The sequence below is a fragment of the Leucopleurus acutus genome (genome assembly GCF_964270905.1).
Source record: "Leucopleurus acutus genome assembly, chromosome: 7".
Lineage (NCBI taxonomy): Eukaryota > Metazoa > Chordata > Mammalia > Artiodactyla > Delphinidae > Leucopleurus > Leucopleurus acutus.
Genome location: NC_139150.1, coordinates 4988520 through 5015487, shown reverse-complemented (window position 1 = coordinate 5015487; position 26968 = coordinate 4988520). Strand labels below are relative to the sequence as shown.

At 47.6% G+C, this 26968-nt stretch overlaps 1 protein-coding gene across 1 annotated transcript; it reads left to right on the top strand.

The window, feature by feature from the left end:
* Positions 1-1727: 1727 nt before the first annotated feature.
* Positions 1728-26968, top strand: PRRT1B (proline rich transmembrane protein 1B). The gene is made up of 4 exons (XM_082842728.1): positions 1728-1818; positions 21301-21758; positions 22543-22686; positions 23809-26968. The coding sequence occupies exons 1-4, from the start codon at positions 1809-1811 to the stop codon at positions 23956-23958; spliced, it is 762 nt and encodes a 253-aa protein (XP_082698854.1). The 5' UTR covers positions 1728-1808; the 3' UTR covers positions 23959-26968.

Sequence of the window (26968 nt, the reverse complement as noted above, 5' to 3'; positions counted from 1 at the left end):
TTTCTTCCCATCTGAGGTGGATCATCCCTGTCCCTGTTGATACTGTAGAGCAGGGGCTTCGAAAGATGGTTACAAGTTCTGAGCGTGTCGGGGAGGTTTGTTTGCCTGGGTACGTTCATTGAGGAAACCCTGATATTTCTGTGCGTCTGTTGGTCTTTTCTCTGGGGCTGGTCCTAATCCCAGGAGAGAATTCTTCCAGTCTTCTGCCACAAGAATGAAGTCCTGACTGCTGGCTTTCTGTGAGCACAGGAAACGAGCACCACAGCGATGGATTTAGAACTGAGACCAACAAAATATTCTTTCCAGGGAGGAGTATTTTGTCACTGACATTGTTTAGAACTGCTGTCCCATGGTGATTAAAAGCAGAGCAGCTTTTAGCCAGTTTTATTATTGTCTCCGAACAATGCACCCCCTTGTTGCCTGCACCCACCCAGGGTGGCCCCCTTCCACCCTGCTGCCCGTGGTGTGGAACATCCTCCCCCTCCTCGGGCTAAGCTCTGGGTGGTTTCACTCTCTCCGGCTTAGCTTTTGCCTCTTGCGTCGCCACCAAAGCCAGCTCCCTGCGTTAAATGTCCCGTTTCTTTTAAATACTCCAGGTGTTTCTGCTTTCCCAGTTGGATACTGATTGCCCCAGAATCAAGTCCGGCTTCCTTGCCTGGAGACTCTCTCTCATGGTGAGTTAGTTGTTTGCCTGTGCATTTTGCCTTTGGGGGCTGTGCCCTTATGTTTAGGGCGCTTTTTCTGTGGGAATCTTGTCATCTTGGATGGGGGTTGTCCCACCAGAGTAGTTTTGCTTGGGAGAAATCCCAGCGCTCTTTCCTGCAGCCACTTTTTTTTTTTTTTTTTTTAATGTCAATTTTTAAAGTCGGGGTTTCTGGACCACAACGACGGGCTGAACTTGAACGCCAGACCCATGTGAGGAATAGGCCTGTGGTTATGATTCCCAGGGAGACTTTGTTTCCTCCAGACCAGCTTCCTCGTCTCCCCCGTGAGCCATGGGCAGATTTATTTTGTGTTCATCGCTCTTCATCCCAACTCCCTGCTTCACAGACCCAAGGTTTCATCTCCTGGCCACGTCTGGGTGTAAAACTTAAGCCTAGAACAGCTTAAGAGACCACTAACCCACCACAATGCACAGACGGCACCCGCCTCCATCCCCTCCAGGCTGTCTTCCTTGGTCCCTGGGGAACTCCCGTACTATCTTGGGAGCTCCGCCATTAATTTAAATTGCCGTCTGGCTTGCCTACGTAATCTAGCATTTCTCGGTGTTTGGAGTGAGACCTGCTTTGAGTTCTCCAGTCTGGTAAGTTTCAGGGACTAGAAGTCTCACACACATTGTTTTAAAACCCAGGAGATTTCATATGACAATCTGTATTTCTGGCTTGTCTTGCTGGGCAAAATAAAAGGGAGGATTCGGCAACTCGGATCCCCAAGGCCTTTTCTGGCCACAGATGCATCCAGCCGTGCTCTCCGGCTTGCCCCAGTCTCCCCCTGCCCTTTCCCAGTTGGGCCTGGGCTGCTTCCCTCCTCCCACCCGCCTCCAACTCGGCTTCCTCCCCGGGGGGCCGCCGGGCGCGGGTCCTGCCGAGGCGGTCAGGCTGGCGGGCGCCCGCAGGTTCGGGCCCCAGCGCCGGGGCGCGCGCGGAGCCGCCTGTTGACACAGCCGCGGGCAATCCAGGCGGTCAATGATTAACCGGCCGCGCTGCCGGCACCAGGAAACCCGAGCCGCCCGCGAAAGCGGAGCCGGGCCCGACGGCGGCGGCGGGAGGCGCCGGGCGCGGGAGGCGTGCAGCCCAGCTGGTCTCGCCATGGACGCAGGTAAGAGCGGCGGGCCCGGTGCGCGCTCCCGGGGGTCCCGTCCCCCGGGGAAGGCGAGGGCGACCCCGTCCCGGGCCCCGAGGCTGGCCTGCCCTGGGACGCCTCTCTCTCCCACCCGGAACTGAGGGTCCCGGAGGCCGCTGCGGGGAGTTCGGGCACCTTGGCCGCAGCCCCCTCCGCCGGGGAGGGGCAGCCCTCGGGCGGGCAGCAGATGCCCGGCAGTGGCGATGTGGGGGGGCACTTCCCCTCCCTCCCCCACGCCCCGTCCTTCCTCTAATGACTGTTCACCGGACAAAGGTGGTGAACGGGTTAGGCTGCAGTCCTTGGAGCGGGGAAGGGGGCCACCCTGCCAAGGGGGGCAGAGACAGGGCCAGGGAGGGAGAGAGAGCCGGGAAGAGACGGCAGGAGATCCCGCAGACTGAATCGGGGACCGAGAGAGGCGGGGCGGGGGCCGGGGGCGTGCTAGGTAGCTGGGCAGACGGGGTGCGGGGCGCGGGGAGGCTCAGCCCGGCAACTCCGGCGGCCCGCGGCGCAGCCAGCCCTGGGCGGGGCGGGGGGTGGTGAACTGAGACCCCGGCCTTGCCCTCGGGAGTCCCAGGCTGGCCGGGCAGGGGTTGGTGGTGACGGCGGCGGGACCCGGAGCGGCGGGCGGTGCGGAGTCCGCCTGACCCACCGCCCCCGCGAACCTGGGGCGGGGCGCACCTAGATTCCTTGTGCAAGGGGCTCCCGAGGGGTTGCTGCTGCGAATGGGGACCGGCCCCGCCTGACTGATCTGTCGCCAGCACCCCGGGCCCTCGAGCACCTCCCACCAAGCTCCCGGCCCCCCTTTCCGGCTGGAATGTCCCGCCGAGGCTCGGGTGTCGAGAACCCGAGAACCCGAGGCCATGGCCGGGCAGCCCCGCCAGCAAATTTATTTATTCTGCAGCCCTATCTTCGCGTCATCGGGCCAGGTATTTACCCAGGCGGCCGGGGTAGCTGCGGTTTTTGTTATGATAACTGGGGCAGGGGCTCGGCGTCTCCCCGGGGCACTCCCGTGCCAGCAACCGAGGGAGCGCCTCCTAGGCTCAGGTTACCTGCTGGGAGCCTCAGTTCTCTCACCTGTGAAACGGGATAATAAGACACACCTGAGGCTGACCTGAGCTACTGTAAGGAAGCTCAGAACAGAGCCTGAGCATGTGTCCACTGTTACTATTTTTATTATCTTATTTTATTTTAATTAATTTATTTTTGGCTGCCTTGGGTCTTAGTTGCTGCCCGCGGTCTTTCGCTAGAGCGGGGGCTACTCTTCGTTGCGGTGCGCAGGCTTCTTATTGCGGTGGCTTCTCTTGTTGCGGAGCACGGGCTCTAGGCGCGCGGGCTTCAGTAGTTGTGGCTCGCGGGCTCTAGAGCGCAGGCTCAGTAGTGATGGTGCACGGGATTAGCTGCTCCGCGGCATGTGGGATCTTCCCGGTCCAGGGCTCGAACCCGTGTCCCCTGCGTTGGCAGGCGGATTCTTAACTACTGCGCCACCGGGGAAGTCCCTGTTATTATTTTTAAATGATGGTTACTATTATTATCCTCATTTACAGATGAGGAAAGGGAGACGTGGAGAGTTTGTCTCTAAGGTCACAGAGCCAGGGTTCACAGGGTGGCAAAGCTGGCTTCATCCACTTAGCAGCCCCACAGGCACCTGACCCTGCTGAAATCATGGTATTTTTGTGGGGTTTGTGTAGAGAATTCTTTTTTTTTTTTTTAAGTATAGTTGATTTGAAGTATAGTTGATTTCCAGTGTTGTGTTAGTTTCAGGTGTACAGCAAAGTGATTCAGTTATGTATATATTCTTTTTCAGATTCTTTTCCATTATAGGTTATTATAAGGTATTGAATATAGTTCCCTGTGCTCTACAGTAGGTCCTTGTTGTTTATCTATTTTATATATAGTAGTTTGTAGCTGTTAATCCCAAGCTCCTAATTTATCCCCCATCCCATTCCCCTTTGGTAACCATAAATGTTTTCTATGTCTGTGAGTCTGTTACTGTCTTGTAAACAAGTTCATTTGTGTCAGTTTTTTAGATGCCACCTGTAAGTGATGTCACATGATGTTTGTCTTTCTCTGTCTGACTGACTGCACTCAGTATGATCATCTCTCGGTCCGTCCAGAATTGTATTTCTGAGCCTAGAACACTAGTCCACAGGAGTTGCCCAGTGGAAACGTGTGGGATTGAATGGCTGGCGGCTGGGTGCCTCTGCCCGGCTGCACATTCAGAGGGTGGTCTGGGGGCTTTGTGTACCAAGGGTGGTGGATTTTGGCTGAGAGCTTCATAAGTAGGTCAGCCAGTGGCCCCTGGGCTTAGAGGAAGGCCCTCTAGCGTAGACGGCAAACACAACGTCTCATTTTCCCCACAATGTTCCTTTTGTTCTTGCTGCCTTATTTGAAAACTCCAGCCCTTGGCTGGGTTGGTGAGGTTGGGAGCTGCCCTGGTGTCTCCCGCAGGGATATTTAGGCCACACCCACTCTCCAATAGATCAGCAACCCTGAAGCCCCCCACGGAGGTCCTCTTGGAAGAGCCCAGCTCTCTGGATCAAACTCAGAAGTCGCAAACCTTGCTGACGTTACGTGTTATCTCATTCCTCATTGGCTTTGATTTCCCCCACTTCTCACCGATTCCCCAAACTGGCCGGAACACCCTTCCAGTTTCTCATCTCCCAGCCGCTTCCTAACCTCAGATGACGGTAGCCAGGGTTAGCGGAGTGCCCAAGCACTGTACATGCGTACACTCATTTCATCCCCACAATAACCCCGAGAAGTGGTGACGTCCCCCTTTTAAGGGTGAGGAAGCAGCCCGGGCAGTCTGGCCCCTGAGCTCCAGCCGCTGATCATGACCCAGAATCTCAGCCCAGGGACTTCCCTGGCGGTCCAGTGCTTAGGACTTGGTGCTTTCACTGCTGGGGCCCCGGGTTCAATCCCTGGTCGGGGAACTAAGATCCTGCATGCTGCGTGGCATGGCCAAAAAAAAAAAAAAAAGAACCTTATCCCATATCCACCAGGCCAGCTCTGCCCTGGGCACTGAGAGGGGAGAGAAGAGAGATCTGATCTGCCCTGTTGCTCTTGTCAGCTCCCTTCCCCTCCTCCCCCCGGATGCTGCCAGGCCCAGTGCACCGCCTCCGTACTGCCCAGGTCCGTCCTTTTGGCTGCGTTGGGTCTTCATTGCTGCGTGCAGGCTTTCTCTAGTTGTGGCGAGCGGGGGCTACTCTCCGTTGTGGTGTGCGGGCTTCTCATTGCGGTGGCTTCTCTTGTTGCGGAGCACGGGCTCTAGGCGTCTGGGCTTCATTAGTTGTGGCACAAGGGCTCAGTAGTTGTGGCTCGCGGGCTCTAGAGCGCAGGCTCAGTAGTTGTGGTGCACGGGCTTAGTTGCTCTGCAGCATGTGGGATCTTCCCGGACCAGGGCTCGAACCAGCGTCCCCTGCATTGGCAGGAGGATTCTTAACCGCTGTGCCAGGAGGAAAGCCCAATATTTTCAACTTTGGATGGGTTTCTCAGGAGGTAACCCCATCGTGAGTTGAGGAAGCTCTGTACCCTCAACACTTAGGTTTTAAACAGCCCCCATTTATTACTGCACAGCCTGGTGTGGCTGGGCTGGGTGCCTGTGGCTTGAGTTTCTCCTGAAGTTGTAGCCAAGTCATCAGCCAGGGTGCAGTCACCTCAAGACTCAGCAGAGGCTGAAAGGCTGCCTGCAAACGCACTCACCTGGTTGTTGGCAGGTTTCGGTGCCTCCTGGGTCGTTGGCTAGGGCCTCAGTGTCCTGTTGCGTCACGTGGGCCCCTCCCACCATGGTTCACTTCCTCCTGGAGTTGCCAGAGACAGAGCAATTGACAGGAAGCCATGATCTTTTTAAAACCCAATCTTGGGACTTCCCTGGTGGTGCAGTGGGTAAGCCTCCACACTCCCAACGCAGGGGGCCTGGGTTCGATCCCTGGTTGGGGAACTAGATCCCGCATGTGGCAACTGAGACCCGGTGAAGCCAAAATAAATAAATAAATGAATAAATAGATAAAATATTAAAAGAAAAAGCACCTCATCTCAGAAGTGACCCCATGCCTGCTGCCATAGTCTCTTCATTAGAAGTCATGCACGGAATTCCCTGGGGGTCCAGTGTTAGGGCTCTGTGCTCTCACTGCCGAGGGTGCGGGTTTGATCCCTGGTCGGGGAACTGAGATCCCACAAGCCGAGCAACATGGCCAAGAAAAGAAAAGTCACGCAGTAAAAACGTCATGCAGTCCGGGACACTCAAGGGGAGAGAATTACATGTCCGGAGGCAGGGAGCACAGAGCCGCCTCTGCAGACATATTCCAGTGTGGATACAGCGCAACTGCCTTATCCATTCATCTGGTTGTGGACTTTGGAGGTTGTTTTCAGTTTGGGTCTACTGCAAACAGAGCTTCTATACAAATTTGTGTGGTTCTATATTTTTATTTCCCTTGAGTAAACACCTAGGAGTGGAATAGCCGAATCTTACGGTATACGTATATTTAACTTCTTAGGAAATTGTCAGACTGTTTCCCAGAGTGGTTTTTACTATTTTATTTTCCTACTTGCAGCGTTTGTTTACGTCCTTACCAAACGTGCCAAGGTTAGCTTGGTTGGTTTTGTTTTTAATTTTAGCCATTCTAATGGATGTGTAGCGATATCTCGTTTTAATTGGCATTTCTAATTTTCATGGCATTTCTGAGGACTAAAGACATGGAGCATCTTTTTATGTGCTTATTGGCCATTTGAGTGTCTGCTTTGGTGAAGTAGACAAATATTTGGTCCACTTTCTTATTGGGATATTTGACTTAGTATTGAGTTTAAGAGGTCTTTGTACAGTGTTGATACAACTCCTTTGTCTGATGTATGTGTTATGTTTTCTCCCACTCTGTGATGTGACTTTGTATTTCTTAGTGGTGTCTTTTGAAGGAAGTTTTTTATTTTGAAGTCCAATAGATGCATTGTTTTCTCCTGTGGATCATGCTTTTGGTGTCATACATAGTATTTATTTATCCAGTCTAAGGTAACAAAGATATTCTCCTATATTTTTTCCAGAAGTTCTCTAGTTTTAGGTGTTACATTTGGGTTTATGATGTATGTTAGTTAATTTCTGTGTATGTTGTGAGGAAAGAGTCAACATTCGCTTTTTTCCCACAAAGATAGCCAGTTGCTCTTACAGCAATTATTAAAAAGACTTTCCTTTCCCCATTTGGCAAAAATCACCTGACCAAGTAGATATGTGCGTCTGTTTTGATACTCTACTATTTTAGTGCTACATTGATGTATGTGTCTATCATTTCATTAATATGAACTGTCTCGTTTATTGTAGATTTAGAATAAGCCTTGAAATCAGGTGAAGTCCTCCAGTTTTGTTTTGTTTTTTTAAAGAATGTCCTTTTTATTTATTTTATTTTTCTAAAAGCCAAGCATTTATTTTAATAAGCATGCATGGTTAATATTTTTTTTAAGTTTTTTTTGATGTGGACCATTTTTTAAAAATTAATTTATTTATATTTATTTTTGGCTGTGTTGGGTCTTCGTTTCTGTGCAAGGGCTTTCTCCAGTTGCGGCGAGCGGGGGCCACTCTTTATCGCGGTGCGCGGGCCTCTCACTGTCGCGGCCTCTCCCGTTGCGGAGCACAGGCTCCAGATGCGCAGGCTCAGTAGTTGTGGCTCACGGGCTTAGTTGCTCCGCGGCATGTGGGACCTTCCCAGACCAGGGCTTGAACCCGTGTCCCCTGCATTGGCAGGCAGATTCTTAACCACTGCGTCACCAGGGAAGCCCCATGGTTAATATTTTTAAAGTGAATTTAGTGCTTTACAACAGCTAGAAAACTTTCTGTTTAGACAGAAAACTTTCCCCAACTTCTTTACAGTTATTTCAAAAGGATTACATGAATTTATTATACTCTGTCCTGTGTTTCATCCTCTTATATTACGATAATGCTACTATTTTATGCTAATTCTTACTGAACTTCGATAATCTACGTCATATTTGAAAAGTTAGAATTACACCTTCTGGAAATCTTCAAGTAGTTACAATCACTGAGAACATTATTCTCACATGTCCATTTTAAGAAGAATTTTAAGGAAAAAGAAGTCTTCCCCACTAATCCCTCCATTCCTCACACCATCATATATAACATTTTTTCACCTGCTTGGAATCGAGAATTATGTGGTCAGCCCCAAATCCTTCCTACCTAAAATACTCTTTCATCCTTTAAAGAGTTTTTTGTTTATTTTTTTAAACCTTTATTTTTTTTTGGCCGCGCTCTGCAGCTTGTGGGATCTTAGTTTCCCAACCAGTGATCAAATCCGTGTCCTTGGCAGGGAACTCCCCAGATATTTTTTCCTTGTGATGAGAACTCCCAGGATCGACTCTCAATAACTTTCGTACATAACATTCAGCAGTGTTAATTTATCATGTTGTACGTTACATCTCGAGTACCCATCTTATAACTGGAAATATTTTTATAATTTTATCTTATAACTGGAAATTTGTACTTTTTAAAAAAAATTTTGGCTGTGCGGCTTGTGGGATCTTAGTTCCCCAACGAGGGATCCAACCCGCGCCCTTGGCAGTGAAAGCACGGAGTCCTAACCATTGGACTGCCAGGGAATCCCCTGTTTTTAAATTTTTTAAGCCATTAAAAAAAATTGAAGTATCGTTAAATTACAATATTGTGTTAGTTTCAAGTGTACAGCAAAGTGATATATATATATATGTATACCCTTTTTCAGATTCTTTTCAATTATAGGTTATTACAAGATATTGAATATAGTTCCCTGTGCTGTACAGTAGGATCTTGTTTATCTCTTTTATATATAGTATTATAGTTTGTATCTGCTAATCCCAAACTCCTTACTTATCCCTCCCTCCTCCCTTTCCCCTTTGGTAACCATAAGTTTGTTTTCTATGTATGTGTCTGTTTCTGTTTTGTAAATAAGTTCCTTTGTATAATATTTTAGATTCTGCATATAAGAAATATCATCTGATGTTTGTCTTTCTCTGTCTGACTTCACTTAGTATGATCATCTCTAGGTCCATACATGTTGCAGCAAATGGCATTATTTCATTCTGTCTCTCTTTTTTGGTTGAGTAGTATTCCATTGTGTGTGTGTGTGTGTGTGTATTACACAAACATACATATATATATACACATACATATATATATACACCACATCTTCTTTAACTCTGACTTTTTTTTTTTCCTTTTTTGGCTGTGTTGGATCTCTGTTGCCGCGCACGGGCTTTCTCTAGTTGCGGCGTGCGGGGGCTACTCCTCGTTGCGGTGCGTGGGCTTCTCATTGCAGTGCCTTCTCTTGCTGCGGAGCACGGGCTCTAGACGCCCAGGCTTTGCCTATTTTATTTGATATTAAAAGAGCCACTCCAGTCTTTTTTGCTTACTGTTTATTTGGCATATCTTTTTCCACCCATTTACTTTCAGCTCTGTGTCTTTATATTTAAAGTTTATCTATTGTAGGTTGCTTGTAAGTCTTGGTTTTTATTCATTATGTCAATCTCTGCATTTTAACTGGAAAGTTTAGACCATCAACATTTAAAGTAATTATTGATATGGTTGCATTTAAGTATATAATTTTATTGCTGTTTTCTCTTTGCCTCTGTTTTGTTCCTCTGGTTTCTACCTCTTCTACTCCAGTGCTGTGCCCCACTCCCTACCTTTTTTGGGTATGACTTAAATATTTTCTAGTATTCCATTTTATCTCTTGCTGTTATGGCTGCATAGCTTCATGTTATTTTTTTAGTGGTTGCTCTAGGGGTTAAAATACATACCTAACTTTTCATAGTCTACTTAGAGTTAGTATTGTATCACTTCCAGTAAAATGTAGACCCTTGTAACCTTAGAGGTCTCTTCACCCTCATGCCCATCCATTTATAAGCTTAATAAGTGTTATAGTTTTCATGTGTAATACATCTGTACACATTGCAAACTCATCATAAAATGTTACCATTTTGGCCTTCCACCGGCATATATTAGAGGATTTAAGAGGAAAAACTTATCTTTTATATTCACCCCCATAATTATACATCTGTGGTTCTTCCTTTATTTCTGAAGTTTCAGGTTTACCTCGGGTATTATTTCTTTTCAGCCCAAAGAACTTCTTTTAGCCTTTCTGTTAACAGAAGTTCTCTGGCAAGGAATTCTCTTAGTTTTCTTTCGTCTGAGAATGACTTTATTTTACCTGTGGTAGGCAGAGCTCTAAAGATGACACCCAGGTTTCCCTTCCCTAGTTATTCAGTCAAACACTAGTATAGGTACTGCTGTGAAGGGATTTTACAGATGGAATTAAAGTCTCAAGTCAGTTGATCTTAAAATACAGAGAGTGTTTCTGGGTGGGCCTGACCTAATCAGGCGAGCCCTTTAAAAGCAGAACTATCTCTCTACCTGGTAGTAGAAGGGAAGACAGGGAATTCTGAAGCATGAGAGGGGTCTGATGTGCATCCCTGGCTTTCATGATCGAAATAGTCACATGGGAAGGACGGTGGGCAGCCTCTGGGAGCAGAGAACCTCAGACCCACAGAACTGGAATTTGCCAACAACCTGAGTGAGCTTGCATAGAGATTCTTCCTTAGAGCTCCAGGTAAGAGCCCACTACAACTGACACCTTGATGTTGGCCTGGTAAGACCCTGAGTGGAGTCAGCCTGGACTTCTGACCTACAGAACTGTGAGTTAGTACATGAGCATTTTGGTAATTTTTCCCCATTAAGAAAATTGTTGTAAAAGACACATAACATAACATTTATCATCCTAACAATTTTTAAGTGTACAGTTCAGTGGTACTGAATGCATTTACTTTGTTGTGTAACCGTCACCACCACCCATCTGCATAATTTCTTTCATCTTTCCACGCTGAAACTCTCTACCCATTAAATAATGTCTCCATTCCCCACCCCGCCCCGCCGCTATCCCGGTTCCCGGTAACCACCATTCCCCTGTCTGTCTCTGAGTCTGACACCTCTGAGGACCTCAGACAGTGGAATCATACAATATTTGCTTTTTGTCACTGGCTTATTTCACTTAGAGTAACGTCCTTAAGTTTCCTCCTTGTTGTCATAATTTCCTTCCTTTTAAAGGCTGAATAATATTCCATTGTATGGACAGACCACACTTTGCTTATCCATTCATCTGTCGGTAGACACCTGGGTTGCTTCCACCTTTTAGTTTTTGTGAATGGTGCTGCTATGAACATGGGTGTATAAATATCTCTTAAAGCTCCTGCTTTCAGGTCTTCTGGGTATATACCCAGAAGTGGAATTATTGGTTAATGTGGAAATTCTCTTTTTATTTATTTATTTATTTAAAACATTTATTTTTTTATTTAGCCGCACCATGAGGCTTGTGGGATCTTAGTTTCCCGACCAGGGATTGAACTCAGGCCACAGCAGTGAAAGGGCCGAGTCCTAACCACTGGACTGCCAGAGAATTCCCTGGAAATATTCTATTTCTAATTTTTTGTGGAATTGCCATATGGCTGCACCATTTTACATTCCCACTAACAGTGCACAAGGGCTCTGATTTCTCCACATCCTAGCCTCTGGGTTTTATTTATCTATCTATCTATCTATTTATTTATTTATTTATTTTTGCTGTACACGGGCCTCTCACCGTTGTGGCCTCTCCTGCTGCAGAGCACAGGCTCTGGACGCACAGGCTCAGCGGCCATGGCTCACGGGCCCAGCCACTCCGTGGCATGTGGGATCCTCCCGGACCGGGGCACGAACCCGTGTCCCCTGCATCGGCAGGCGGACTCTCAACCACTGCGCCATCAGGGAAGCCCGGTTTTATTTATTTTTTGACTGTAGTCATTATATGGATGTGAGGTGGATGAGTGTTGTAAGCCACTATATTTATGATAATTTGTTATACAGCAATAGAAAATGAATACATGCCTTTATTCCTGAAGGACATTTCCTTTATGTTTTATTTTATTTTTATTTTTTGGGGCCTTGTGGCATGTGATACCTTAATTCCCCAACCAGGGGTCAAACCCGCCCTCCCCTGCTCTGGAAGCACAGAGTCTTAACCACTGGACTACCAGGGAAGTCCTTGAAGGACATTTCCTTTAGATATCGATTTCTGGGTGGATCCACTGTTTTCTGACCTCGGTCGTCTCTTGACTATGGAAATTCAAATTGTTGTTCCCCTGTATATAACGTGTCATTTTTCTCTGCCTGTTTTCAAGGCTTTGCTGTTATCCTTGGTTTTGAGAAGTTTTATGGTGATGTATCTGAGTGGTTTGCTCCCACAGAGTGCCTGTTCTGGATTTTCTGAGTTTTATGAATTTGTCTTTCACCACATTTAGGAAGTTAGCAGTCATTATTACTTCAAATATATTTTTCCTAAAATCTGTCCTGGGACTTGACCGGTACATGGAGTGAAGACCTTCTTGTGTTACCACACAGGTCCCTGGGGCACTATGCTTTTTTTTTTTTTTTTTTTCTTCACTTTAATCTGTTTGTTGGATTGGTGCTTCTTCAAGTTCACTGACTTTTTTCCCCTGTCACCTCCATTTTGATATTGAGACCAATCAGTGAATTTAAAAAAATTATTCAGTGTAAAGCAATTATACCCCAATAAAGATGTTAAAAAAAATTCAGATACTATGTGTTTTAGTTGAAAATTTCCAGTTGGTTCCTTTTTTTTCCCATCAAACTTTCTAATTCTTTATTGAGAGCTTTTCTCAAGTGTGTTTATCTTTCCTCATGGAGCCTAGTTATAACAGCTGTTTTTTCTGATAATTCCAACGTCTAGGTCATCTCCAGGTGGACATATGTTGATTGTCTTTTCCCTTGAGGACTGGTCACATTTTCCTAGTTCTTTGTATGGTGAATGATTTTGGGATTGTGTGCTGTACATTGCGAATATTATGTTGTGTAGGTTCTCACTCCTGTTATAATTCCCTGGAAAGTCTTGATATGTTTTGTTTCAGTAGGCAGTCAACCTTGGTAGTTTCAGATCACTAGTTGTTTCACCTTGTATGAGTAGCATGTCCAATCTTGGTCCAGTTTTCTGTTTTTGTATTGAGGTACAATTGCCATAACATTACATTAATATCAGGTGTACAATGTAATGATTTGATATTTGTATATATTGTGTAATGATCACCACAATAAGTCCAGTTAACATCTATCACCATAATAGTTAGAAAAATTGTTTTCCTGTGATGAGAACTTTCAAGAACCACTCTTCTAGCTACTTTCAAATATGCAATACAGTATTTTTTTTTAAGGTTTTTTGTTTTTTGGCTGCGTTGGGTCTTTGTTGCTGCATGCAGGCTTTCTCTAGTTGTGGCGAGCGGGGGCTACTCTTCGTTGCAGTGTGCAGGCTGAGACATTGCTGTGGCCTCTCTTTGTTGTGGAGCACAGGCTCTAGGCGTGTGGGCTTCAGTAGTTGTGGCACACAGGCTCAGTAGTTGTGGCTTACGGGCTCTAGAGTGTAGGCTCAGTAGTGGTGGCGCATGGGCTTAGTTGCTCCACGGCATGTGGGATCTTCCTGGACTAGGGATCGAACCTGTGTCCCCTGCATTGGCAGGCAAATTCTTATCCACCACGTCACCAGCGAAGTCCCAACAATACAGTATTATTAACTATAGTCACCATGCTGTGCACTACATCCCCAGGACTTATTTATTTTATAACTGAGTTTGTACCTTTTGACGCCCTTCACTCATTTTGCCCACCTCCATCCCCACTTCAGGCAACCACCAATCTGTTCTCTATATCCATGAACTCAGGTTTTTTATCTTTTAATTTTATTTTCAGATTTCACATGTAAGTGAGATCATGCAGTATTTGTCTTTCTCTGTCTGACCTGTTTCACTTAGCGTAATGCTCTCAAGGTCCATCCCTGTTGTTGCAAATAGCAAGATTTCATTCTGCTGAATAATATTCTATTGTGTGTGTGTCTAGATATATACCATTTTCTTTATCTGTTCATCCATCGGTGGACACTTAGGTTGTTTCCACATCTTAGCTATTGAAAATAATGCTGCAATGAATGTGTGAGTGCATATAGCTTTTTGAGTTAGTGTTTTCGTTTCCTTCAGATAAATACCCAGAAGTGGAATTGCTGGGTCATACAGTAGTTCTATTTTTAATTTTTTCAGGAATCTCCATACTGTTTTCCGTAGTGGTGACGCCAGTTTATGTTCCCACCAACAGTGCACAAGGATTCCATTTTTTCCACCTCCTCACCGACACTTGTTATTTCTTTTTGATGATAGCCATTCTAACAGGTGTGGGGTGATATTGTGGTTTTGATTTGCATTTCCCTGATTGAGCATCTCTTCATGTACCTGTTGGCCCCCCTTATGTCTTTGGAAAAATGTCTGCTCAGATCCTCTGTCCAGTTTTTAAAAAAAATTTATTTATTTATTTGGCTGTGCCAGGTCTTAGTCGTGGCACACGGGATCTTAGTTGCAGCATGCAGGCTCTTAGTTGCAGCATGCTTGTGGGATCTAGTTCCCTGACCACGGATCGAACCTGGGCTCCCTGCATTGGGAGCATGGAGTCTTAACCACTGGACCACCAGGGAAGACCCCTCTGCCCAATTTTTAATTGTGGGTTTATTTTTTGCTATTGAGTTTTATGAGTTTTTTATATACTTTGGATATCAACCTGTTGTCAGATATATGATTTGCAAATATTTTCTCCCATTCAGTAGGTTGCCAGTTCATTTTGTTGATGGTTTCCTTTGCTGTGCAGAAACTTTTTAGTTTGATGTAATCCCAACTTGGGTGTTTTTGCTTTTGTTGCCTTTGCTTTTGGCTTCAAATCTAAAAAAATCATTGTCAAGACTGATGTCAAGAAGCTTACTGCCTATGTTTTCTTTTGGGAGTTTTATGGTTTCAGGTCTTACACTCAAGTCTTTAAACCATTTTGAGTTAATTTGGGGATATGGTGTAAGATAGTGGTCCAGTTTCATTCTTTTGCATGTGGCTGTCCAATTTTCCCAACACCATTTATTGAAGAGACTGTCCTTTCCCCATTGTGTATTCTTGGCTCCTTTGTCATAAATCAATTCATGATATATATGTTGGTTTACTTCTGAGCTTTTTCTTCTTTGACATTCATCTGTGTATCTGTTTTTATGCCAATACCACACTGTTTTGATTAGTGTAGCTTTGTAATATAGTTTGAAATTGGGGAGCATGATGCCTCCAGCTTTGTTCTTCTTTCTCAAGATTGCTTTGGCTATTTGAGGTCTTTTGTGGTTCCATACAAATTTTAGGATTGTTTCTCCTATTTCTGTGAGAAATGCTGTTGGAATTTTGATAGGAGTTGCATTGAACCTATAGATTGCTTTGGGTAGTATGGGTATTTTAACAACATTAATTCTTCCAATCCATGAGCACAGACTATCTTTTATTTGTCTTCTTCAATTTCTTTCACTGAGGGCTTATTGTTTTCAGTGTACAGATCTTTCATCTGCTTGGTTAAATTTATTCCTAAGTATTCTATTTGATAGGTATTTTATTCTATTTGATAACGGGATTATTTTCTTAATTTCTCTTGTAGTTTGCTATTAGTGTATAGAAATGCAACAGAGTTTTGTATATTGAATTCATATTCTGCAACTTTACTGAATTCATTTATTAATTCTAAAGGTTTTTTGGTGGAGTGTTTAGGGTTTTCTATATATAATATCATGTCATCTAAAATAGTGACAGTTTTACTTCTTCTTTTCCAATTTGGATTCCTTCTATTTCTTTTTCTTGTCTGATTGCTGTGGCTAGGACTTCCAATACTCTGTTGAATAAAAGTGGTGAGAGTGAGCACCCTTGTCTTGTTCCTGATCTTAAAGCAAAAGCTTTTCAGTTTTTTTTTTTTTTTACCATTAATATGATATTGGCTGTGAGCTTATCGTACGTGACCTTTATTATTATGTTGAGGTACATTTCCGCTATACCCACTTTGTTGAGTGTTTTTATCATATATAGATATTGAATTGTCATGCTTTATCAACATCTATTGAGATGATCATATGATGTTTGTTCTTCATTTTGTTTATGTGGTATACCACATTGATTTTTTTGCAGTTGTTGAATCATCCTTGCATCTCTGTAATGAATTCTATTTGATGATGATGTATGACTCTTTTAATGTATTGTTGAGTTTTGTTTGCTAATATTTTTTGTTGAGGATTTTTATGTCTATGTTTATCAGGGATATTGGTCTGTAATTTTCTTGTGGCATCCTTTTCTGGTTTTGATATCAAGGTAATGCTGGCTTCATAGAATGTGTTTGGAAGTGTTTCTGCCTCTTCTACATTTTTGGTAGAGTTTGAGGATTGGTATTAATTCTTTGAATGTTTGGTAGCCATCTGGTCCTGGATTTCTGTTTGCTGGGAGGTTTTTGATTACTGATTCAGTCTCCTAGTAATCAGTCTGCTCAGATATTCTTTCTTATGATTCAGTGTTGGCAGATTGTGTGTGTCTAGGAATTTATGTTTTCTAGGTTGGCAAATTTGTTGGCATGTAATTTTTCATAGTAGTCTCTTATGAGCCTTTGTATTTCTGTGGTATTGGTGGTATTGTGTCCTCTTTCATTTTTTATGTTATTTATTTGAATCTTCTCTTTTTTTCTTAGTCTACTAAAGATTTGTCCATTTTATCTTTTCAAAGAACCAGCTCTTAGTTTCTTTAATATTTTCTATTGTCTTTTTAATCTCTATTTTATTTATCTCCACTCTGATCTTTGTTATTTCCTAACTTCTAGCTTTGGGCTTCATTTTTTCTAGTTCCTTGAGGTATAGAGTGTTTTTTTGAGATTTCTGATGTTGTATAGGCATTTATTATTATGAACTTTCCTCCTAGAACTGCTTTTGATGCATTGCATAGGATTTGGTATGTTCTATCCATTTTCATTTGTCTGGAGGTATTTATTTATTTACTTATTTATTGGCTGCACTGGGTCTTCGTTGCTGTGTGCAGGCCTTCTCTAGTTGCGGTGAGTGGGGGCTACTCTTCGTTGCTGTGCCCGGGCTCTCTCTTGTGGCTTCTCTTGTTGCAGAGCATGGGCTCTAAGCACACAGGCTTCAGCAGTTGTGGCGTGTGGGCTCAGTAGTTGTGGTGCATGGGCCCAGCTGCTCTGTGGCATGTGGGATCCTCCCAGACCAGGGATTGAACCCATGTCCCCTACATTGGCAGATGGACTCCTAACCACTGCACCATCAGGGAAGTCCCTGAAGGTATTTTTTTAAAATTTCCCTTTTGATTTCTTCTTTGACGCATTGGTTGTTCAGTAGCATGTTGTTTAATCTCCTTATTTGTGAATTTTCCAGTTTTCTTTTTGTAATTGATTTCTGGTTTCATACAGTTGTGGTTGGCAAAGATGCTTCATATGATTTCAATCTTCTTAAATTTATAAAGCTTACTTTGTGGCCTACCATTATTTATCCTGGAGAATGTTCCATGTGCACTTGATGAGAATGTGTGTTTTCTTTTGAATCGAATATTCTGTATATACCTATTGAGTGTATCTGGTCTAACATGTCCTTTAAGGTTGCTGTTTCCTTATTGATTTTTTCTTTTTTGTTTGGATGATTTTTCCATTGATGTAAGGTGGGTATTAAAGTCCACTATTATTGTATTGCTGTCGATTTCTTTCTTTAGGTCTGTTGTTATTTGCTTTTATGTTTAGGTGCTCCTATGTTGGTTGCATAAATATTTACTAATGTTATATCTTCTTGTTGGATTTGACCCCTTTATCATTTTGTAATGCTCTTCTTTGTCTCTTATTACAGTCTTTGTTTTATAGTCTCTTTTTGTTATATAAGTAGAGCTACCCCAGGCTTTTTGGCTTCCTTTTGCATTGAATATGTTTTTCTGTTCCTTCATTTTCAGTCTGTGTGTGCTTACATATGAAGTGAATCTCCCGTAGACGGCATATAGATGGATCTTGTCTTTTTATCCATTCAGCCACTCTGTCTTCTGGAGAATTTAGTCCATTTACATTTAAAGTAATTGATAGGTATGCACTTATTGCCATTTTGTTCATCGTTTTCTGGCTTTTTTAGTGGTCCAGTTTTTTTTTTTTTTAAAGGAATTTTGCCTTTAAAAAAATTATTTATTTATGGCTCTTCGTTTCTGTGCAAGGGCTTTCTCTAGTTGCGGCAAGTGGGGGCCACTCCTCATCACGGTGCATAGGCCTCTCACTATCACAGCCTCTCTTGTTGCGGGGCACAGGCTCTGGACGCGCAGGCTCAGCGGCCATGGCTCAACGGGCCCAGCCGCTCCGCGGCATGTGGGATCTTCCCAGACCAGGGCTCGAACCTGTGTCCCCTGCACTGGCAGGCAGATTCTCAACGACTGCGCCACCAGGGAAGCCCTAGTGGTCCAGATTTTAAAGTCTTTCTTATGCTGGTCTAGGTCTGTCTCCTACACATGCAGCTTGGGGGTGAGTCTAAGACTTTTGTGGATCCATTCTAAGATGACTAACCATTCCAGTTTGCCTGGGACTAAGGGGTTTGCCTGGATGCGAGATTTGCAGTAGTAAACCCGGGGAAGTCCTGGGCAAGCTGATATACGTTGGTCACCCCAGTGCACATACAAAACTAGGGGATCCCCCTCTGAAGCTACTTCCTCTCTAGGATTTCCCCACTGTTTCCACTCTGCCGGGGCCCTTTCCTGGTTCCTCTGGCTAGAATGACCGAGTTTCCAGTGGAGTTTTAGCTGCTCATTCTGGTGCTCTACCATGTGGCTCTGTGACTGGAGCTTTGAGCTTCAAGGGAAATGAGAGGGAAAAAAAGGGAAATTCACCCCCTTTATGGTCACTTCTGCGTTCTGACTGCACTCCACGATCTGCTTGCTTTTGTTCACTTTTCAGGGTCTATGGGTAGTGTCTTCTGTATTTTGTCTAGCGTTTTTAGTAGTGATCAGCAGGAGAGAGAGGCTTTAAAAAGCTGGTAAAATATATGTAAGATTTACCATTTTAACCATTTATAAGTGTACAGTTCAGAGGCATTAAGTACATTAATGTTGTTGTGCAACCATCACCACCGTCCACCTCCGGAATGTTTTCATCATTGCAAACTGAAGCTCTGTCCCCATTAAACACAAACTCCTCATCCCTCACCAGCCCCGGTAATGTGGAGAGATGTAGGTTTTTATTTTTATTTTTTTATTTTTTTTAACATCTTTATTGGGGTATAATTGCTTTACAATGGTGTGTTAGTTTCTGCTTTATAACAAAGTGAATCAGTTATACATATACATATGTTCCCATATCTCTTCCCTCTTGCGTCTCCCTCCCTCCCACCCTCCCTATCCCACCCCTCCAGGCGGTCACAAAGCACCGAGCTGATCTCCCTGTGCCATGCGGCTGCTTCCCACTAGCTATCTACTTTACTACATTTGTTAGTGTGTATATGTCCATGACTCTCTCTCGCCCTGTCACAGCTCACCCTTCCCCCTCCCCATAACCTCAAGTCCGTTCTCTAGTAGGTCTGCGTCTTTATTCCTGCCTTACCCCTAGGTTCTTCATGACATTTTTTTTTCTTAAATTCCATATATATGTGTTAGCATACGGTATTTGTCTTTCTCTTTCTGACTTACTTCACTCTGTATGACAGACTCTAGGTCTATCCACCTCATTACAAATAGCTCAATTTCGTTTCTTTTTATGGCTGAGTAATATTCCATTGTATATATGTGCCACATCTTCTTTATCCATTCATCCGATGATGGGCACTTAGGTTGTTTCCCTCTCTGGGCTATTGTAAATAGAGCTGCAATGAACATTTTGGTGCATGACTCTTTGAATTTTGGTTTTCTCAGGGTATATGCCCAGTAGTGGGATTGCTGTGTCATATGGTAGTTCTATTTGTAGTTTTTTAAGGAACCTCCATACTGTTCTCCATAGTGGCTGAACCAATTCACATTCCCACCAGCAGTGCAAGAGTGTTCCCTTTTCTCCACACCCACTCCAGCATTTATTGTTCCTAGAATTTTTTATGATGGCCATTCTGACCGGCGTGAGATGATGTCTCATTGTAGTTTTGATTTGCATTTCTCTAGTGATTAATGATGTTGAGCATTCTTTCATGTGTTTGCTGGCAGTCTGTATATCTTCTTTGGAGAAATGTCTATTTAGGTCTTCTGCCCGAGATGTAGGTTTTTAAAGCCTCTGTGTGCAAGATGTTTGTTAATGAGCCATTGGCCAAAGCAAGTCACGTGGCCGAGTCCGGGTTCAAGGGGTAGAGAAGTAGAGCGAACGGCATGGGTAGAGGTGTGGAGGCACGAACACCAGATGGGTGTGTGGGAGATGCCCTGAGTGAGACCCTGCCTGCTGGAGGAAGAGGGTGGGGAGCTCTCAGGGGCTCAGTACTCCCTGCCATTGGGGATCTCTCCCCTAAGGCCCCCTAGCCTCTGACTCCGCCCACCAGCTGTATGGGAGGTGGAGGTGGGGGGAAGGATGGGAGGGGGATTTCAGCAAGGCTTCTCCACCCTCAGCAGCACTGTCACTGTCATGTCTGATTTACTTAATTCTCTGCCTTCTATAACCCTTCAAGACACTTAGGAAATGAACCTCCAAAGCCACGCCCTGGGCTGTCTGTCCCTGCTGTGGGTCCTTGAATGCCCACCCAGGTCCAGGGGGTCTGCCCCAGGACCCTTCCAGGTTGTTCCTCCAGGACCTACCTGAGGCCTAGAGGTGCTCAGCTGGTCAGAACTGCTCTTAGGAGGTGCAGGGGGACCTTCAGGAGTTGCTGGGACCAGCTGGGGTGCCTCCAGAGTTTATGGTACGGATGCTGGAGGCCAGGACCAGGGAGGGAAGGCAGCTGGGCAGCTGAGGGCCTCTGAGCACCCTCCAAGCTGCTGGGTGGGCTGCTCTCCGCCCACTGCTCCTGGCCTCTCCCTGCCCCTCCCCCACCCCATTCCTGTTTCTGTTCCTTCTCTGCCTCAGAAGGCACTTGGCCCTTAGTGACCTCCTGCCTCTTTGAAGTCACTCGCTTGGCTGGGGGGCCCGACCACTCCAGAGCCGAGAACCTGATTGGCTCAGCTAATCTCCTCAGACCAGCCCCCATTCGACGGTGTCTCAGCACAGCCTATGAGGGGGCTGCCCTGGGCTGAAGCTTCTTCCGGGTTCCAACGGCTGCGGCAGCAGGACTGTGGGGACAGGGCCACCTCCCAGCAGGGGCACTCTGGACGAGGGGCTGGCAGGTGTGGGCAAGGCCTGCCTTCCATCCCAGCCGGCCATACGTACTGGCTGTGTGATCACCAGGAAGGCACCTCACCTCTCTGAGCCTTAGTTTTCTTGTCCTATTGTAGCACTTTGGGTAAAGATTCAAGGGCCCAGCTTGGAGAAGCCTGAGTGCGGGGTTCACCAGGGGTCAGGATCGGCACGGTCATTGTGACTTTCTCCTTGGAGGCGCTGTGTTCTGGGGTTTGGGGGGAGGACTCCCACCTGGCCCAGCAGCCTCTTGGGGGCTCACCACCCCTGCCATTTCTTCCCAGGAGCGGACGCGAAAGGGGGCGGCAGCCCCGAGGACGCCGGGAGCGCCGCGCGCCCAGAGCTCCCGCAGCTCCCTCGCCGCCCGCAGCTCCTGGAGGAGGACGGAGGGCCCAACGAGGAAGCGGCCGCGGACGGAGGCAGCGCCCCGGCGCCGGAGGGCACCCCCGGCGACCCCCCGGCCGAGGCCTCCGCGACGACCCCTGACCAGGCCCAGGCCGCGGGCGACGCCCGGCAGCCGCCCAAGGCGGCGGCCGGCGGGGTCCCCAACATCGGCTTCGTGGGCGAGCCCCCGCCCTACGCGCCGCCCGACCCCAAGGCCACGCACCTGCTCTACCCGCCGCCGCCCTTCCCGCAGCCTGTGCTCTTCCCGCCCGCGCCCTCCGCCTCCGCCCTGTACCCCCCGCCCGCGCCGCTCTTCCCCGGGCCCACTGCGCAGCCACTCTTCGCTCCCTTCCCGGTGGTGAGTCAGGCCGCGGGCGCCGCCCCCCTCCCTGTTCACTCCCCCTCCCTCCTCCCCTCGCCCCTCCCTCCTCCCCTCGCCCCTCCCTCCTCCCCTCGCCCCTCCCTCCGTCCCTCCCTCCCTGGGCTGGAGAGTTTGGCGCACAGGAGGTGAGAGGTCACCACAAGCGGCCGGCAGGGGTATGCTTCTGTGCCCAGGGGAGCAGTAGAAAAGGGCTCCCTCAGCTTGGGGATTGGGCGGGAGTGGGAGGCTTCCCAGCAGTGGGGGCATTTGAGCTGGGTTCTACGGGATGAATAGGAGAGTTGAGGCAGAGGAGAGAAGGAGGGCACAGTACAGGCGTGCAGGGGGCCAAGGTCCGTGTCTTCTGGCAATGACGGTGGTTGGTTCAGCTTAGTGGGGAGGGGAGGATAGGAAGGTGGGATCCACCGTGAGGGTCCCCAGGGCCTTTGGTAGGAGATGACTTGATTAGATTTTTAGGGAAAAACAAAACACTGGCTGCCTGTGGAGGATAGCTTCGAGGTCCCTCCTGGTGGGGACCCAGTGGGGACATGGAGACACTGGTGGCTGGACCCTGGACTGAGCACTTTGTAGAGGGCAGAACCCTGAGACTTCTGGGGGCTGAGTGATAGGCTGGGGGTGCCGAGGGAGCGGGCAGAAGGGGGGCCTTGACCCCTGGGCAACCCGCAGCCTCACTGGGTGGGGATTGGCAGTGGGTGGAGTGACGGGTCCACGGCTGTCGCAGGCTGCGTGCTCCCTAACCACGCCGTGGCCTCTGCCCTCACAGTACAACAGCGCCGTGGCCGGTGTGCCAGCCCCGGCCACGGTGGAACACAGGCCCCTGCCCAAGGACTACATGGTCGAGTCCGTGCTGGTGACCCTCTTCTGCTGCCTGCTCACCGGGCTCATTGCTGTCGTCTACTCCCACGAGGTAGGTGGGCGTGGGGCGGTCCTCGGTACAGCCCTCCCAGCCTGCAGCCACTAGGGCCCAGGTGGGGTCCACACAGCCCCTTCCCCAGCAACTGGGCCCCTGGTGTTTCCCCCTGAGAAGGGGAGCAGGATTGGGAAATCAGTGCCCAGTTGTCTGTGCGGTCCTCGCCCTCTCCTCGGCTGTCTCTGCTCCCCGTCACTCAAGATCTGCCCTAGAAAATTCAACGGAAACAATTCACACTGAAGGTGTGGATGATTAAGGCCCAAGGAACTGCCCATCCGGTGGGGGCGTGTGTTTACTCAGGTGGAGACTGCCATCCATCCATCCACTCACTTCTACCCATCCACCTCCATCTGTCTAGCTACCCATCTGTCTGTTCAGCCCCTACCCACCCATTCATCCACCATCTCTCTAGTCTCCATCTATTCATCCATCCATCCACCCCTCTGTTCGTCCATTAATGCACCCATCTGTCTACTCATCCAACCACCTGTCCCTGTCCATCCGTCCATCCACCCCCCCACCATCTCGATAACACTCTTTCTTCTTCCTCCGTCCCTCCCTCCTGATTGTTTCTGACCATTGCCAGGCAAGAGGTTAGACCCTGGGGACTTAGCATGATGCCAATGTGAGGACATGTTACTAGACAGAGTAGGAAGGCCCTGGGGCTTTTGCTCAAGGCTGACCTCCCTCCATGGCCAAGCTCCCCCGTCATAAGCAGGACAGGACTGTGGGGAGAAAGACGTTCTCAGGACAGCTCAGAGGCAGGACTCCGGAGGCTGCTGCCTGCCTGTCAGTTCTGGCTCCACCACCAGCTGTGTGGCCCTAGGGTGGGTCACTTAACCTCTCTGAGCCTTCGTTTCCTCATCTTCAAAGTGGGGACAACGATGACACCAAACTCGGGGTTGTTGTGAGGATTGTAGGCAATGGGACGGAGGGTGTGGATCTGGGTCAGGCCCGTGGCCAGAGCCCAGGAGCCGGCAGCCGCCACCCCCGTCGCTGGGAAGGCCCCTGACCGCCTCACGGGGTCAGCTGTCCAGTCTGTGCACTGAGGCCGGGCCCGATGGTGCCTCCGGGAGGGAGTGGGGACTCTGTGTCCGCTCACCCCCCATCTCGTTGCAGACTCGTGCGGCCCTGGGCAGGGGGGACCTGGCCCAGGCTGAGGAGGCCTCGCGCAAGGCCCGCTCGCTGGTACTCTTCAGCCTGCTTTTTGGGGTCTTCGTGTCCACCAGCTGGGTCATCTACGTGGTCGTAGCGCTCTACCTGCCCTGAGGGCAGGTGGCTCCTTCGGGGACGTCAGGACACCCGGGGACTCCTGACCTGGCCAGACTCTTTCTGCGGACTTGGATCCCTGCTGGTGGCCATCTGTCACCTAGAGGGGACCTGGGCAGGCTCAGAAGAAGACGGGCTTTGCAGCCTTCAGCGCACGCATGGCTGGGCCTCTGCCCCTGCAGGTGGCCTCAGGCAGTGTCCTAGCCCGAGGTGGCCCCAGGGCCCAGGCCCAGCTGTGCTACAGGGGCCTGAGGTCTTCCTGGCACTGTGCTGGCAGTGCCCCCATGCCCCTGGCCTTCACTTGACCCCTGAGAGACCAGCAGAGGGACCAGTGCCCTCACTGCCCTCGGAGCCATCTGGAAGGACATTGCCACCTCCGGCCTCCCCATCGCCCAGCCCAGCCCTGGGATCGCAGGGCAGAGCTGCTGGGCTTGCTTTCTCCCTGTTGGGGAGTTGAGAGGAGCGGCCTCCTCTCTCCTGGGTCGCTCCCGGCCGGTCGTGCTGCGTCCCAGCCCCGTCTGGGGGGGGCAGGCTCTCTCCTGATGACCCCGTGTCCAGAAACCAAGGCCACGACGTCCGGTCAGTCGTGAACGAACAGCAACACCCTGGGCGGAGCGTCTCATTGCCGCGTCGGGGCTGTTGCTCTGTGACCCTGGGTCACCTTAGGGTGAGCGGGACGCCTCTGTCCACAGCTGGGCCCTGGGGCTCCCACGCCGGCCCCTCTGAGATGCTGGGGTTTGCCCAGTCTGTGCAGCACGGTGTCTTGTGCACGTGGTGGTGGAGCCGCTGGGTACTGATGGTGGGAATTTCTGTAGGGTCTTTCGCGGGCCAAAGGTGATGGGAGAGGAAGGAAATCCATCTGCATCTAGAGAGGAGGAAGGGGGCCCCCTGGCTGAGCCGTAAAAGATCGACAGCTCAAGTTAAATCAGGTGTTTTCTGAGCACTGACCAGGTCTGGGAGCTGAAGCAGGACAACCCATCTCGGCCCTCGAAATGCTCCAGGGGCTGGAGAGATGGGGGTGCGGGAGTAGGTGGTGAGGAGTGATGATGCTTGCAGCCCGAGAGGTGGCCTCACGGTCTAGGACGTGGGGTGGCCCAGAATTAGGATATCAAACCCTAAAATGCACGATTGCCGCGAAAAAGGAGGAAGTTGTATTTTAGGGGTCCGTAGATGCCAAGAAGCACTTGGTAGACCCCAACTGCCATAGCTCTTCCTGTTACTAAACTCTTACCTAGAATCAGAATAGAAAGAAGTCATCTAGACCAGTGTGCCTTGAACCTGAAAGTACATTATCAGACACCTGGGAAATCTTATTAAAATGCAGATCCTGATTCAGTAAGTAGGGCCTGAGAGCCTGCATTTCTCATGAGCTCCCAGGTGCCGCCGAAGCTGGTAGTTGCACCAACAGTATATGGTGTGTTAAGTGGGAAATTACTAAACCACTGTAACCAGGACCAAGCCATGGGTGCCCCCTAGAGTCTCTGTGCAACATTGTTTTGAGGTTCTAGCTAATGTAAGAAACAGCAAAATGAAATTTGTAGTGTGAAAACTAGAAGAGACAAAACGATACTCTAGCTAGAATATCCAAGAGTCGATGAAAAAATCAAAGTAAGAGAACTCAGAGAAGTGACTGGATACAAAGTATACAATAGTCAATAGCAACATGCAGGTACAAGTGGAAGAACTTTAAAATTCCACTCACAGTAGTGATAAAACCAGTAAAACCTAGGGATAAACAGGAAAGACCCAGATCCAGATGAAGGGAATAATTTTATTTTATTTTGTTTTTTTGGAAGGAAAGTGCATGTATGGTAAGGTACAAGGAGTCCGGGACAGCCAGTGCACAAAAAGGCCCAAACTTCTCTAAAAAGAGCAAAGAACAAAATATCTGGATGGGAAGATGTAGTATCATGAAACTATCTATAGCCTTCTTAAGTAAACAGATTTAATGAACTTCCAACAAGAAAGCCAAGCTTTTAAAACCGAGAAAGATGTTTTTAAACATTAATGTGGAAGGAAAATGTGCAAAAACTGCTAATAATTTTTCAAAGTTTAATGAGGGAGGACTTTCTTCACCAGATTTTGAAACTTAATGATAAAGCTACAATAAACAAGGCACACTATGGCTTTGCCACAGAGATGGATCAGTGAAAGACAAAGTCCAGAAAACATTCCAAGTATATGTGGGACATTAATATCTGACCAAAATGGCATTTTAATCGAGTGGGTCAGGGAGGGCAGAGTTGGCGCTCTGGTTGGAAAAATAATTATTCTTCTCCTATTGTTTGTAAAAATAAATTCCAGATGGATTAAAGAGCTAAGTAGTGTGAAATAAAGCTCTACCAATCGTAGATGAAAGCTTAGGGGAATATTTGTATAACTTCAGGGTGTTAGGCAGTATGGAAGGGGAGACCTCCTAAAATCTGGAATTCCAGATACGAGGAAGAGATGGATTTGAGTTCTGTGTATAAGGGAAGTACACACTTCAACCATGAGATGATTTTTACGTATCAGATTGGGAAAAAATTAGAAAGATCGATTCCAGAGGCGGCAAAGGGCTGACCCTCTCATTTATTACTGGTAGATGTGTATTGCTACCGTCTTTATGGAAAGTAGGCTAATGGTAGCTTCTAGTAATATGTGTACCATATATCAATATGCATATAAGTGCAAAGAACAGAGTCTAGAAGGATATATTGCAAACTGCTGAGAGTGGCTGCCTTTGGGGAAGGACTGGTACTAGGAGGGTTTGTGCCGAATTTTAAAATATGGGTGTATTCATGTGTTGTGTAATTAAAAAATAACTGGAAAAAATGTGCATGTCTTTTGACCCAGTAATTCCAGTTTCAGGATTCCCAGGAGTGAAGAAGGAAGTCCATTTCGACAGACATGTGTCAGTGTTGTGGCTACAGCGCCATGAAGCAGAGGTGACTGGGGCAAATCTGGAATGAGAGCTCTGATTACATTAGGGCGCACCCTGATTTCAGAGATGCTCAGATGTGTGTCTTAG

What these genes read in the sequence shown, in the direction of transcription:
- PRRT1B (XM_082842728.1), top strand. An exon ending in TCTTCGCTCCCTTCCCGGTG is followed by an intron (nt 21,759 to 22,542) that starts GTGAGTCAGGCC and finishes CTGCCCTCACAG; the next exon opens with TACAACAGCGCCGTGGCCGG. An exon ending in CTGTCGTCTACTCCCACGAG is followed by an intron (nt 22,687 to 23,808) that starts GTAGGTGGGCGT and finishes ATCTCGTTGCAG; the next exon opens with ACTCGTGCGGCCCTGGGCAG.